At 36.9% G+C, this 14,163-nt stretch overlaps 2 protein-coding genes across 2 annotated transcripts; both read right to left on the reverse strand.

Moving 5' to 3' along the window:
• Nucleotides 1-2,018: 2,018 nt before the first annotated feature.
• Nucleotides 2,019-9,329, reverse strand: tgfb5 (transforming growth factor, beta 5). Its single transcript, XM_079631857.1, has 7 exons — nt 7,467-9,329; nt 6,393-6,556; nt 6,074-6,206; nt 5,852-5,962; nt 5,384-5,561; nt 3,561-3,711; nt 2,019-2,838 (listed from the first exon to the last, which is right to left on the reverse strand). Exons 1-7 carry the CDS (start codon nt 7,810-7,812, stop codon nt 2,680-2,682), a joined length of 1,242 nt encoding a protein of 413 aa, XP_079487983.1. The 5' UTR covers nt 7,813-9,329; the 3' UTR covers nt 2,019-2,679.
• A 2,375-nt stretch (nt 9,330-11,704) lies between these two features.
• trmt112 (tRNA methyltransferase activator subunit 11-2) lies at nt 11,705-13,821 on the reverse strand. Its single transcript, XM_079631858.1, has 4 exons — nt 13,483-13,821; nt 12,908-13,009; nt 12,648-12,740; nt 11,705-12,057 (listed from the first exon to the last, which is right to left on the reverse strand). The coding sequence occupies exons 1-4, from the start codon at nt 13,555-13,557 to the stop codon at nt 11,959-11,961; spliced, it is 369 nt and encodes a 122-aa protein (XP_079487984.1). The 5' UTR covers nt 13,558-13,821; the 3' UTR covers nt 11,705-11,958.
• Nucleotides 13,822-14,163: the final 342 nt, after the last annotated feature.

Genomic DNA, 14,163 nt, shown 5'->3' on the forward strand with positions numbered 1-14,163 from the left:
AAAGTTACATAGTTTTACAAGCCCTTTTATATATAGTAATGCAGATGTGAAGGAACATTCGGCCTCATCTCTCAACACTATAAATATGTAAATAAAACTATAAATAAATTATTTTCATATTCATGTATGCATTCACAAGTAATTTAGTAACTGCTATAGTGGAGGTTACAATTTAGCATGTATTTTTATAATTATTAGGGCATAGTGAAATATTTGGAATGCAATAAAGAATTTGTTTCACATCCTCCCCATAAAAGCATATCTATGATTTTGTTGAGTCTGTTGTAAGACACACACACACACACACACACACACACACGCACACACACACACACGCACACATACGCACACGCATGCACACGCACAGACAGCTATGGTGAAGAATCTTCCTGTTTATATCCATGAACTATCAGAATATCTGTCTGTCTCTCTATTTTACTTTTCCATACTCCGCTTCAGTCAAAGGCAAACAAAGACTCAAGCAGCAATGCCAAAGATCTCAATTGAAGTATTTGATTTGAAGTTGATGATTTGGTTCTGGAAGAAGATACAGTATGTGGACATGGTGCCCCATAAAATGTCTAGACTATCACATTTAGGATCATGGCTTCCTTGCACTACATTTTCTTCTGCAGTTTGCATATTTACAAAGCAATATTCAGTATATCTGTCTCGGTGAAATTTGGATGTGCAAAGGAACTGCTCTCAAAAAGTATAATAATAATATTAAATTAATTTATATTTATGACCACAAACTACTTGCACATGCATATTTTTAAACTGTAGCATAAACTAATAACATTACAGGTATACTTTGTGGCTTGTATAACATTTTAACCGAAATGCAAACATTTGAGTTATACTAACCCTAATTTAGAACCGTTGCATTCTGGCAGACACTCTTATCCAAAGCGACTTAGATTGCGCTCAGGTTTGAGCAACAGGAATTTAGTTAAAGCTCTTAAAAATGTTAATCTACAGTATCAGAGAGGATTTAACCGGTGGCTGATTGTTCATTGAGCAACTGAGATCACAGTCTAGTAAGCAACTCTCACGACACACGTTCACATTCACACCTCATGTGTCCCGAAGCTCCTCTCACAGCCAAACCACACGGCCCTCAGACGGCTGATCGTCCCCTTTCATGCCCTGAGGTTTCAAATTTGCACTCCCCCAATCTACTTTTGCGGAGGACGCTGAGTCAACATTGCGTAAGCGACAAGAAGTGTTTTTGTTGATTCATTTTAAGGACTGTTATGTAACAATGTGCTTCTAACACTCTCCCTTTTGCATCCCCTTTTCATATCAAGTTATAAAAGTTGTTTTCACTGAGCAAGAGAGAGGAATTCGCTTGTTTTAGCCCTGGCAACCAAACACAGAAACCCTGTCATTCCCTACAGATCACTCTCACTGGCCACAGATAAACATGTTAGCAAGGTTTTTCACTCAAAAACTAACTTTTAACGCCATGCCAGCAGCTATAGGTTTTTAAAGGGCACATTGAGGCTTCATAGGCAGAAAGAAAACAAACAGGCGATATATGTAGGCCAAAATTCCTTCCGACTTCCCACAGATCAGACAAAATTATATCGCTCTGCATTATAGGGTGTGCAGGGGCACTGCAAGATTATACAAATCAAAGCGATCACATGGTGCATTTAAAACGCATCCTGCAGGCAATTTCGCCTCAGCGGGACGGCCTGCTTTTCGCCCACTGTTCTTTCTGCCATGTCACCACAAACCCTGAACCCAAGCGTTTAAATTTGGCGTTCCGTGAGTGGTCGGTGTCTGGAAATTGTTCACATCCTGTTTACGTCGGAGATTTTCTAACCTCGAACCGCATCTGGCTGGTGAGTCCACTAGTCAAATCTGCATTTTCAGCGAGTGAAGAAAAAAAATCAACAAGGAAAAACCTTGAGAGTATAGGCCACTCGCTGGGCCGTGTGATGATAAATAAATATAAAACTTGGAGAAAGTTCTATAAACACGCTGAATATAAATAAAAAAAGCCACAAAATGTTATTATATAATCAAAATTTATTGTATTCAGCATATAAACACATATAAACATCACACACAAAAAAACTATTTACACTTGCAAATTCCAAAAATATAAACCGATCTACAGTAAACTTCATACAAAAACTAAAAAGGATGCGCTGCTGGCGTATATTGTGTGTGTCACTGTTGTGACACTAAGAATGCGAGGAGATACTAGTCAAAAAAGCTTTTTTATCAGACTATGACCAATGCAAGAGACGGTTAATGCTGGTTGTGTTGCCTGTATTCAAGATGCTTGATGAATCATTGTATGCTATTTCTCATCTGTACAAGTTTGAAGGAATAGTTCACCCAAAAATTTTAATTCTGTATGACTTTCTTTCTTCTGTGGAACATAAAAGATAATTTTAGAAATGTCTAAGAGTTTTTGCGTCTATACAATGAAAGTCAATGAGCTTCAATGTTGTTTGGTTTCCAACATTCTTCAAAATATCTTTTGTGTTCTGCAGAAGAAAGAAATGCACACAAGTTCGGAACGACATGAGGGCGAGTAATGAAGATTTTAAATTTTTGCATGGACTATCCCTTTAAGATGTGTTATCTGTGTTTGCTCTCCTCTCATCCACCTGTTTTTTGTCCTCCCTCTGAGATCTCTGTCTTCTCTCTCTCGCCACTGACTCAACGGCACTTGCAGGACCGGACCACCATGTTGGAGAGCTGTTCCACACGGGGCGTTCGGCCAAGGAAGTAAACGATGGTGAGGGGCTCCAGGTCCTGGGGAACACAACACGGAGATGCTGATGCTTCTGGATTCATTTTATTATACAGCGGGAGAATCTGAAAGGAAGATAGACAGAGAAACACTGTAAATAACAACATCGAAATGCAATGAATCTGAACTTAATCTGTCCAACATTCAAGTGCACAAGTTTGTTTGTATGTAACCTGTGTGGCATATACCTATAATCTTTGAGATGGCACTTCTGATCCTTTTAAAGGGGTCATGAACTGGCTTTTCAATTTTTTTTTTATTGTTGTCTGGGGTCAACTTATGGCATTCGCATGTTTTTTACATTCCAAAACATCAAAATTAATAAGTAATAGGCTGTTTTCTACCCTGGTTTTGAGCCGAGCTCCTGAAACTCTCGGTTTTTATGGGAGACTTGGAAGTAAACGCCCACTGCTATGATTGGATAACAGTTTTGCATATTATAATGAGTTTCATGTACTGCGTGAATCAGTGGGCGGGGCTAAACAGGCACACGTGTATAAGTAGGCGTCGCTCTTCTTCTGCGGAGGCGGGGTTTGATACCCTGTGACGTCATAGATCCTCACTTTGAAGAACCTGTCGTTCGCTGGGCCTGCTGTCAATAAAAGCTATTATTGGACTAACAAGGAAGTTTTCAGTTCTGAAACTTACAGGATATTCGTATAGTATGATGACCTCTTATATGTCAAAAGCTCAAGGAAATTTTTATTTCTCAGTTCATCACCCCTTTAAAATGAAAGCCTTAACTGTGTGTGTTTTTTTAAGCATTCTCAGCCTGATTTCTATTTACCATGTTGTAGTGGTTGTCTGCGCTCCATAAGTAAGGACAGTTCCCCGCACAGAAATTTGCTTTGTATCCTTTGGGTTCGTGGATCCACTTCCAGTTCAAGTCCCGGCGGAAATCAATATACAGAGATCTCAGACAGCAGCCCTGATCAGTCCTGGAGGAGAGAAGGATGTGTTGCAGTGCATTATGGTGTGTTAAAAGAGCAGTTTACCTAAACAATTAGATTTGGTCATCATTTACTCTCACACTCACGTCATTCCAAACATGCATGACTTTATTCCTAATGAAGAAATTGAGTAATGCTCTGGTCGCTGTTTCTTATACAAATACAACGAATGGGCAAAAGAACGCAAAAGCACCATAAAAGTAGACCTCACGACTTTTGTGCTTCCGAAGTCATGCAATAGCTTTATGTATTATTCTTTATGTATATGTCATTATTCAGAAAAAAAATATATTGCGCTTCCCGTGGCAAGTGAACATCTGAACAAAGCATGCAGGACTTAAAAAAAAAAATGTATTACATTTTGTGCTCTGTAAAAGAAAGTTAGTCAGTTTGAAACGACACGAGGGTGAGTAAATGATGACAGAATTTTCACTTTTGGGTGAACTATCCCTTTAAATAGTTGCTGTCCAAGTTTCATGTCTACTTGACTGACTCCTGCAACAAACTCTGATTTGACATAAATGTGGATCTAATGACCATTTCTATGTTGCTTAGCACAGAGAAGCACTCCACATAACAAACACTCATTAAAAGAGTATTTACTTCCAGAACAGACGAGATGAGTTCTGCATATCAGACGTGACACTCCCTGGGCGAGTCGCTGCATGCGTTCTGTGGGTGTGTGATGCTGTGCCATTTATTATACATGCACACACATTAGGATCGATCTCATCTGACTCTATGTGTCCCTTATTGTTTTTTTTTGTTTTTCAAGTAATGTTTTGTTTTCTTGCATTAACTGGGAACTTTTGAACTTCTAGCCATCTATCAAAGGTTTACGCTCACCAAATAATGAATATTAAGCTTAATACTGAAATCCTTCAAAGCCATTTATACGGTTTGCATCTGTTTTTATACTAAACTCCGTTTTGAGTTGCACAAGTTAGCTTTTCTAATGTGCGATGGCCAGAATTGTGAGAGACTTATAATTGAAAAAAAATAAAAAAGTCAAAATTGTGAGCTCACAATTCAACCTTTATAACTGAGTTTGTATCTATGGAAGCTTGTTTCCGCCACTGAATAAAAAATAAAAAAGGTAATTGCTACTTTTATCTCCTAATTGTGAATATTTTTCTCAGAATTTCATGATATAAACTCGCAGTTACAAAGTCAGAATTGCGTGACAGAGTCGCAATTGAGTGTAATGAATTATGTAATTCAGAGAAAAAAAGTCAGAATTGCAAGTTTATGTCTCGCAATTCTGACATTATAACTCTCAATTGTGATTTTTTTTTAAAGGTCAGAATTGTAAGATAATCATACTTTACAACTCGTAATTGCGAGTTAAAATCTCACTTTCCATATTTTTTCCTTGCAATTCCGAGTTTATATTTTACAGTTTTGAGGAAAAAAAGTTAGAATTGTGAGAAATAAACTTGCAATTGTGAATTCTGAACTGTGAGATATAAACTCGCAATTTTGAGAAAAAATTCAGAATTGTGAGATAAAAAGTCACAATTACCTTTTTTTCCAGTGGTGTTTTTTTTTTCATTCAGTTTAGTGATCATTATACGAAAACATCTGACTCTTAATCAGAATGAAGTATTCTATAGAGAGTAATAATAAAAAACATCTTCAAACACACACACACACTCTGTACCGTGAGCATATGGAAGTGTCTGCTGCTGATCTCTTCTTGCGGTTCTTCTTGGTAGGGTTGTCCAGGCGGTCGGTGGGCAGCAGGGTCAGGATCAAATGTGGGCTTTTTGTGCTGAATTCAATCTGTCCTTTAGTCACACCTGGTCTTCTGTTCTGCTTTATAAGGTCGTCATCAATGCCTGGGAAGGAATCGATCCGACATGTCAATAACAACAAATGATGCCAGAGTTTTTTCCTAATGTTTCATTAATGTTTGACAACTAAAAAGCATTTTTTTATTGCATCAAGTATTTATTGCTTTAAACTTTCCTTGTGATGAAAAAGTGTGCTTGTGCCGTGTTTCTTTCAAATAAATGCCTTGTTTTTTGTTTTTTTTTAATCTAATGCAATAATATTCATACTTTTTAACTGTCACTTAAGCATTAATTCTATAACTGTAATTTGTATACGACAAACATGAGAAAATGACCTGCAAATCTGGCCTCCAACTCTTCACTCTTGTTAGGGACAATATTGTTTGTGGAGGGGACGAATGTACAGCAGGGACAGTGAACGCTGATCTTGAGCCCCAGATTTCTCTCTAAGAAAGAAAAAGAGATGATTTTCCCCATAGAGAAGGAAATGCTTCACAGCCTTCTCTGCTTCATCAAGAAGTAAATATATGTTGAAACTTCTGGATGAACTCACTGACCTCTGTACGCCATCCAGTCCTTCACAGTCTCCGTGACATCGACAGAAAGCCATGCCCCCTTGGCACGAGGCTCTACTGTTCTGGAGTCGATGTACCTCTGGGACGGGGCCGTCACGTCCTCAGATTTGAGAATCTGTGGGTGTGAAGGGAAACAAACCACAAGCTTACTTGACTTACCCATTCATTCATCTGCGGCTCTATTTCTTGCACTGTACAGCATGAAAATACATCATGCAAATGTAATGAAACAGTCACTAGTACAGACTCACTGCTCATCTTTGGAGCAACGCAAGGCTTTTGTCTGGAAAAAGCACATTACCTGGTATATTTCCACACGCTGCTCAGTGGTGCGAGCCTGTGGGTTTGGAGCTCTGAAGATGCGAAATTCAGCTTTGACCAAAGTACTGGAATTTCGCTCCACGTTGGTGACGTCGAAGCCCACTATCCTGAAGTACGGGCTCTGAGGAACCGGGTTGATTGAGTCTATGGAACAAAAGCAGGATTCACTTTGGCCTTATTTACACTTTGTGGTCTGAGCGTGCTTTTCAGAGGGTCAACCTCAAGGAAATAAAACTGGCTTCAGTGCCAAAACAGCAGATGTAATGACTAACCCCTTTCAGCCTCTCTGAGGCCGCGTTGAACTTTAGCTGACTTATTATTAGCAACAAAGCTGTATATTATAGGTACACTGTTTGATGGCTGTTAGATTAAGCACATTTACTCCCAAATTATCAGTAATGTACTTAGTGTTTTTTTTGTAATTCCCATTCATTTTAATGGTGTTTCTCCTTAGATTAGCATTTCTGTAAAACAGCAATATTCTTCTTTTTTTTTTAAATGTTGCATTGCAGTTGTATTTTTACTATAATATAAAACAATAAATAACTAGAGGCAAGCTGATAATCTGTTTGATTAATATTTTATAGAGATATTCAGTTTTCTTTTAATGGTACATAATTTACAAAAGGTGTTCACAAGAAAAATAGCTTCATATATTCAAACAAGCACAAAAACAAGTATCTCTATCTATCTATCTATCTATCTATCTATCTATCTATCTATCTAATATATATGTATATATATTGTAATATTATTATGTTGGTAACATTATCATAATATTATTCATATTTCTATGAGTATTGACATGAAAATAATATTGAAATTATTTTCTTACTTTTGTTTTGGGGTGAAAAATAACCTAGGAAAGTTCTTTGACAATGTTTCATGACACGATTAATCAATCTAATGAATGATCTTCTTTAAACACTTGTTTCCAAACACAACCAAATCAAATGGCCAAACTAAATGATGCACTAGAGTTAAGGTTTAACTACACATCCAGAACCCAATGCATTTTTAAATGGAGCATAGATGAAAAACGCGTATCACTCACTCGTATCTGTGCGCAGTGGCATCATATTGACCCGCTGCACCTCTTTCGCGTAATAATCCTCCTCGCTGCTCTCCCGCTCGCACGCGCTTTCGGCCTGGCGCGCGCGCTCCTTCAGCAGCTCCTTCGTGCTGTTGTAAAGTAACATCACCTCCGCCGGGACCGATGGTTGCTGGCTGGCTTCGGGGTCCGGTGGACTGCGGATGCGTAGCTTGCTCAGAATCTGTCCGCGCACCGCCTCGATCCTTTTGGATTTGTGGTCGTCCAAGTTGTAGGAATGGCACGTGGAAAATCCTTCCGCAGACACGGACAGTTTGAGAACGAGCAAAGTTAGATTGATGAACCACATGGTTGATTGACAGATGAGAGGGTCGGAAGCGCTCCTCTATAACGCCCGGTCACTGGATGTCCTCGGGGAGCGCGCGCACTGAGCGCGTCTCTTGCTATGGGACAAACCCAAAGTGCGTAGGCTGCGCTGCTCGCGCTCTGTGTTGTTCACCAGGTGAATGAGCTCCTCTGCTGACAGATACGAGCTTTTACCTCCTCATACACTGCCTGACATATAATTTGTGTACTCGTATAATCTATTTCTGGTCAAAATCAAGAAAGAAGATTGCGCAGAGGACACTAGCTGAGTTCACTGTGTGAATTTAAAGCAATTTCAAGGAGGTCAGTTTATCCTAAAGTTATTTCCCCCCCAAGCCTATAGGGTCTTACATAGGCTAACTAAAACTATTTTAGCGTCGCTGGCGGTTAGTTAAACAAATGTCTAAAACAAAAGTCTTTTAAAACAGTGTTTTTGTAATCTACATGTAAAAATAAAAAATACAATAAAGTGGAACAAGCTCCTAATTATGTTGGAAATCGCTCGCGCAGCGTACCGTTGCTATCACTGTAAAAAAGTTGTTCCTTTAAATTTTTAAGTACAGACAATTCGGATCTTTAAGTAATTTCAACTTAAATTACATTAAACTGACTTAAAGAATTGAGTTGAATCTTGTATAACATAATTGAAAATTGCTCTAGCAATCCAAAAACATGTCATAACTTATTGATCATATTTTCTTTTTTAGTGTATAACCTTCTCAGCTGACAACTATTTCTGTTTGTGAGGGTCTTTTGGACGTTACAGCTAGGCTTTGTGAACACTAAAATGTTTGAGAAGCCTTTTTTTCTGAAAACATGTTAAATTTAAACAGTTTAGGGCTATAAGTACTTTCTAAGACCCCTAACTGTTTGTTTTGATTTTTTTTTTTTATGGTTCAAACCCTCCCAAAAACCCAAGAGCTCCTCAGGTAAAGCAAATGTGAAATATTGGCCTGATTTCTGTGCATGTTGTAATGACAAGCAAACTACATTTGTCCATTATTTTTTACAGACCGTCCCAATTATATTAGTCTCTATGGAGTCTATAAACACAGCCTTTCCATCATGCTTCCCAGGATTTTAAGTATTTACCGGTAAGGTAATAAACAGCAGTTCCTCATGCTCGTCTGGTATCCAATGAATCAGAGAGAAACTCCAAGTGCTGTTTTGGATTCTTGTGGTTTGTCTTGGAGCTTTAGCGAGGACCGCTAGTATTTATTTTAAAGCGACTCTCCTCCTTTCCCATGATAACTATAAGAGATCAGGTCAGATTTTATTTCTCTTTTCTCACAGCCTCGAGTCAAGATCCAGATCTGCCATCCAAATGCTCAATCAAGCCCTTGAAGTTGCTTTAGGAAAATGAAATTATCCCATGACAAAGACTGACCGTCTCCAGCAGCATTACGTTGAGCTGGATTTAATAGAAACAAAATGAGCAAAAGCTAGATTAGGCTTGGCTTTGGGGGGATGACAAGACCATCAACACAAACGTCAGAAGTCACAGAGTCTTTGTAGGTGTGAACTTAACTACCCGGCTATAATTAAAAACACAACCCTCTGAGTTTCAGAGCTACCAAAAAACATCTCTTCAACAAAACAAGTCCCTAAAGTTTTCTGAAGTTTTGAGAGGGAGAAAAAACATAGAGCAGCTGTGTGTGGGAGAGAGAGAGAGAGAGAGAGAGAGAGAGAGAGAGAGAGAGAGAGAGAGAGAGAGAGAGAGAGAGAGAGAGAGAGAATAAGATGTCTGAGATGATAAAAAGGAGAAATCTAGTTTTAATCCTTATGCCGAGTTGCACACCCTTGATGTTCCCTTGTTATGCTATATTAACACCAAATATTGGATTCAATCTTTTTGTCAACTTGTCACAATGAATACATTTGAGGTGTACATAACTTTAAGTTAAATAATATTTAATTATTATATTTTTGAGACATTAATTATAACTTTTGTTAGGGTTGCTCTGTTTCACTTTAAAATAAATGACTCTTTTTTTTTTTTTAAATGACAGATATGTTAAATATATCCGTTTTATTATTTTCATGCGCAACAAAATGGTTTCATGCATGTTGGTTATGCCAAACAGACTTTGATTTAGTCAAAATTTTCAAACATCATTATTTTCAAACTGAATCACCTTACTATTTATTGTGTAAGAAATAATAATGAAATATTCCAAACTTATGTAAAACGTTTTCCAAGAATTTTAACGGGATTTAATTTGAACTATCCACACAAAAGTATCCGAATGAACTGATCTAGAAATATAAAACATGTTTCTCATAGAAAAGGTGTTTGTTATTTTTATTTATTTGTTTGAACATTTTAGATAACCATGTAATATAATATAATAAAGTAATAATGTTTGGCAGCGTTGTTCTAAAAAGTCTCCGAAACAAAGCGGCAGAAGTCTATTAGCAGGTTTCCTGTGAAAACTAATGGCAGTATTTCTCACAGACGGCCTTTTCCAGATGCCTTTATATTACATAACAATCGTGACACTTTGTTGGAATCTTTCCTTTCCAAGTGTTTCCAAGCAGCATTCAGACGTTTAACAAAAATCTTTACAAATAGTCAAATATCCACCACTGCAGGATGAAATTACAGACCAACTGTTTCTTAATTTGTTTACCTTGGAAATAAGACAATGTGCTTTTCTAATCCAATCTTTTCCATCATGCGTTTAACAGAGCCGTTAAAAAAAAAAAAAAAAAAAGAACCTCTGGGCACATTTAAAATAGATTTACTGGATATTAATTTCACCTTCTATTTTGTTTCCTGGAGAGAAATGATAGATATCCAAGGCCTCAATCTAAGCGTTCACATCCTTTCATTTTAGGTACACCCTTCCTTACTTTACTTCCACTCCCTATCTTTCTTCTCGTTTTTAATTACAGTTCACCATCTACATGATCGTTAATCTGTCAAAAACAGCTTTGTAGCTGCTCTCTCCACCTCTCCATTATGACTTTATTATAGTTTGGCCAAGAGGGCTGTAATTGAACTTCAAGTGAAGGCAGAAGGTATAAGACACCAACAGCCTTGAGAAACCCCATGAAAACGACACCAGAGGGCTGGAATTCTTCATCATTCCAGATATTTTCTTGTTCAAACATGAATTCAACGTTTGATCTCCGATGCTGGATCTGAGGAAACGTGGAATAATCTGACGTGGATGCGGAGTCTCGAGCGCCACCAGGCGGCCGCGGGCGATGAAAGGCATATTGCAATATACGATTTAAAAATAGAGACCTCGAAAAACAGCTTATGCTGTTTCCTTCCTTCTTCAACCTCCCTTAAACTAAATATAGTCCCTGCCTTGCCACGTCATCTTGCTCTCACAGAGCTTTCTGTGCGAAATGAAAGTCTTTGGGACAGTTTGTTTCCAAGAAACTACTACAGCTGACCTAGATAATCTCGAGCAAGAGCAGAGTGGATAAAACTACAGCAGTTTCATTAGGTAGCAGTTATTCCATGGTACAGAATAATATATGTATTAGTGTAATAATAGTATTGTCATGTTAAAAAAACGATAGTAATTTTTAAGACACTGATTAAATGTGAAGGCATATATAAAAAACTTCACAATTTAGAGACAAATCAATCAGCATTATTTCATCTCAATTTCAATAACAACTTGAAAAGACACTAGCAAATATATAAATATTATAATAAAATGTTCAAACTTGAATTCCCTCTCTCTCTATATATATTTTTTTAATCTTTATTATTCTATTCTATATATATATAATATATATATATATAATAGAATAATAAAGATAAAAATAAAGATTATTATTATTATTAGGAGGTTGCACGAACAGGTAATACAAGGTGATTTGTACATTTAATTGAGTGTAAAATTAAGAGTTAAGAGTAAAATAATACACATTTATTTAATATTTTACAAAGCACAAACAAAGACAGAAACAACACAATGTAAATTCTCATAGTAACCAAATTCAATGAGAATGTAGTTGAACATGTCTGTGTAAATCAGAATAACTAGTGAATTATGGTGTTTTTCTCCCTCCTTCTCTGAAGACGACGGCACCCCAGACATGTAAAAGAAACATTCGTCTCTAATAACCAGTCTAGATCTTCTCTTCTGGGGTGGGTGAGCAGCTCGATCTACTCGCCTTCATCGAGTAACATGTTGGGAACCCCTTTGGAGATGGGGAACTCTCGGCCAGATTCAGGACACTGCAAACATCCCTCTATAACCTCAACCTGCGAGGAGAGAACACTGCTATTAGCACTAAATCACTCCAACAAAGGTCATTAAATCAAATATTTATGTGAAAATGACGATGAAATTTGGGTTATTTGTGATTTGTTTTTGCCAATTAAGCCTTTTGCAATTATTTAAAATGCTGGTCACTCGGCACAATAATCTAGAAACAATGTGAATTAACACTACAACAAATGAAGCTGCAAACTTTGTGAATTATTGGCCATGACAATATAACACTTTACTTTGTTTACTTACCTTGACATTAACATTTCTGAAAACTAGTTAACACTGCTGCATGTCTGTTTCTAAAATGTATATTTTTCTTTCTTCTGCCCAACATAATCAATTTCTTGACATTTTTTACCTCTTTTGGAAAGTCAGAGAAACGTGATTTTTTTTTTTGCTATTGGGGCAAATGGAAATGGCCAAAGTATATTTGTTGTAGTTTCCTGAACTATGACTTCAGCTTTTGAGAACCTCAATGTGAAAATGATCCATAGGAAACTACATTAAGATATTTCTGACTTTCTATGAGTGTAATAAATTAAGGTTCTTTCAAAAAGGCTGTTCATCTGATGCGTCTCACCTCTAGAAGGATTCTGTGAACCTTGCGCAGAAAATCCTCATCTTTTTCATAGTTTGGTATGAGTGTGCTGGGCAGGTCCTGAGATTGTCCCAGCTGTTAAAAACACCCATCAGCTTAATGGTGCAATGGGACACATAGATCACGCACAGACAAAAACCCTCATGCTTTCTAAACAGTACTTACCGTAAAGTTGTGCAAATTCACTCTTCTTAATTAATTATAATAATTAAAATGTTATAAAGCACAGCATCTCCACTCACCCATTCTGCTGCCTGGATCAAGGCGCTCCACTCCAGCTTAGGGATCATCCGGCTCACAAACTGAGCATTGAACTCCAACTCGTTCACTTTCACTTCTGTTGCCTTCATTCATGGGGCAAGACAGAACAAAACTCAGATTTGTCATACACATATATAACCATATATATATAAAACTTCACTATATTATATATAACATTAATTTGACGAATTTCTTTACTTTTAACATAAAGAGGGCTTTTGGTTGTAGGACATGCTTATCAGTGTGATATATCTTTATTTGGGCATTGACATTTCAATCAGTGACAGTAGTGCGATATGCTCTAAAACTATTGTAAAACATTTTTTATCCATTTGATTCATTTATGCGTTTAAACGAGGGTTACGAGCTCATAGTAATTCAGAGACATCATGTAACAAAAAGTTACATTCACGTAAATGTAGCTTCTCTTTAACTTGATTTTTGAGTTCGCAGAAAAAGCATTACGTGCTATTAAATTACTACTGCATGTTGTATTAATGTGCATCTATCTCTCTGATAAAAAAACAGTAATGAAAACAATGTGCGTCAATCTCACCTTGATAACAAGTGGGTATCCTTTAACCACGCCTTTCACGTGCGATGTTAACATGTTATGCGTTAACAACTTCATTTCGGCGGGATGTGGCGATATATTTCAGGACCAAAGCACGAAAGTTTGATGATTATAGAAGCATTGAATTACAAACATAAGCATAACAACCACATGCGTTTCTCGCGATGACTGTGTGCAACCCCTAAAACAAACTCCCCGAGAAACAAAGTGTGGTGTATTTGGTTCCGCGTGTGGTGCGATTTTCATTTTAAGTGGAATAGAAATCGTTAATAATAATAGTGACTGAGTTGTTGAGTTCAAAGCACAATTACACAAAACTGTAATTACACTTCTTCTTCAAAACTGTTAAATGATCATAATGTTTGTGAATTCTGTCCTCCTAACTAAAATTCTAATTCATTTTTGTAATAGCTGTTGGGTAACAAGTTAACACAATAAACCTACACTAGCATACTTTCAGGCAAGATGTATAAAACAAGGATTTGATATCATTGTATAACAAGTTTGATTATGAATTATATTTTATAACTGTTTTATAGCATTTTTAATAATGGGATATTTAGTGGCAGACTCCAAATAATACATTTTACCCATTTTTTTTTTTTTTTTACTGTGAGCCATATATGTAGAACTATAAAATGTTTACAAATATTGATTTAATAT

The sequence above is a fragment of the Phoxinus phoxinus genome (genome assembly GCF_949152265.1).
Source record: "Phoxinus phoxinus genome assembly, chromosome: 12".
Taxonomy (NCBI): domain Eukaryota; kingdom Metazoa; phylum Chordata; class Actinopteri; order Cypriniformes; family Leuciscidae; genus Phoxinus; species Phoxinus phoxinus.

Bases quoted from the DNA above. Each gene is read 5' to 3' on its own strand.
- tgfb5 (XM_079631857.1), bottom strand. From the start codon at position 7,812: ATGTGGTTCATCAATCTAACTTTGCTCGTTCTCAAACTGTCCGTGTCT. The intron at 6,557-7,466 runs GTGAGTGATACG...TTTGTTCCATAG, and splicing joins GCCACTGCGCACAGATACGA to ACTCAATCAACCCGGTTCCT. The intron at 3,712-5,383 runs GTACAGAGTGTG...TCTCTCCTCCAG, and splicing joins GACACTTCCATATGCTCACG to GACTGATCAGGGCTGCTGTC.
- trmt112 (XM_079631858.1), bottom strand. From the start codon at position 13,557: ATGAAGTTGTTAACGCATAACATGTTAACATCGCACGTGAAAGGCGTG. The intron at 13,010-13,482 runs GTGAGATTGACG...CCATGAATGAAG, and splicing joins GATACCCACTTGTTATCAAG to GCAACAGAAGTGAAAGTGAA. The intron at 12,741-12,907 runs GTGAGTGGAGAT...TGTTTTTAACAG, and splicing joins TGATCCAGGCAGCAGAATGG to CTGGGACAATCTCAGGACCT.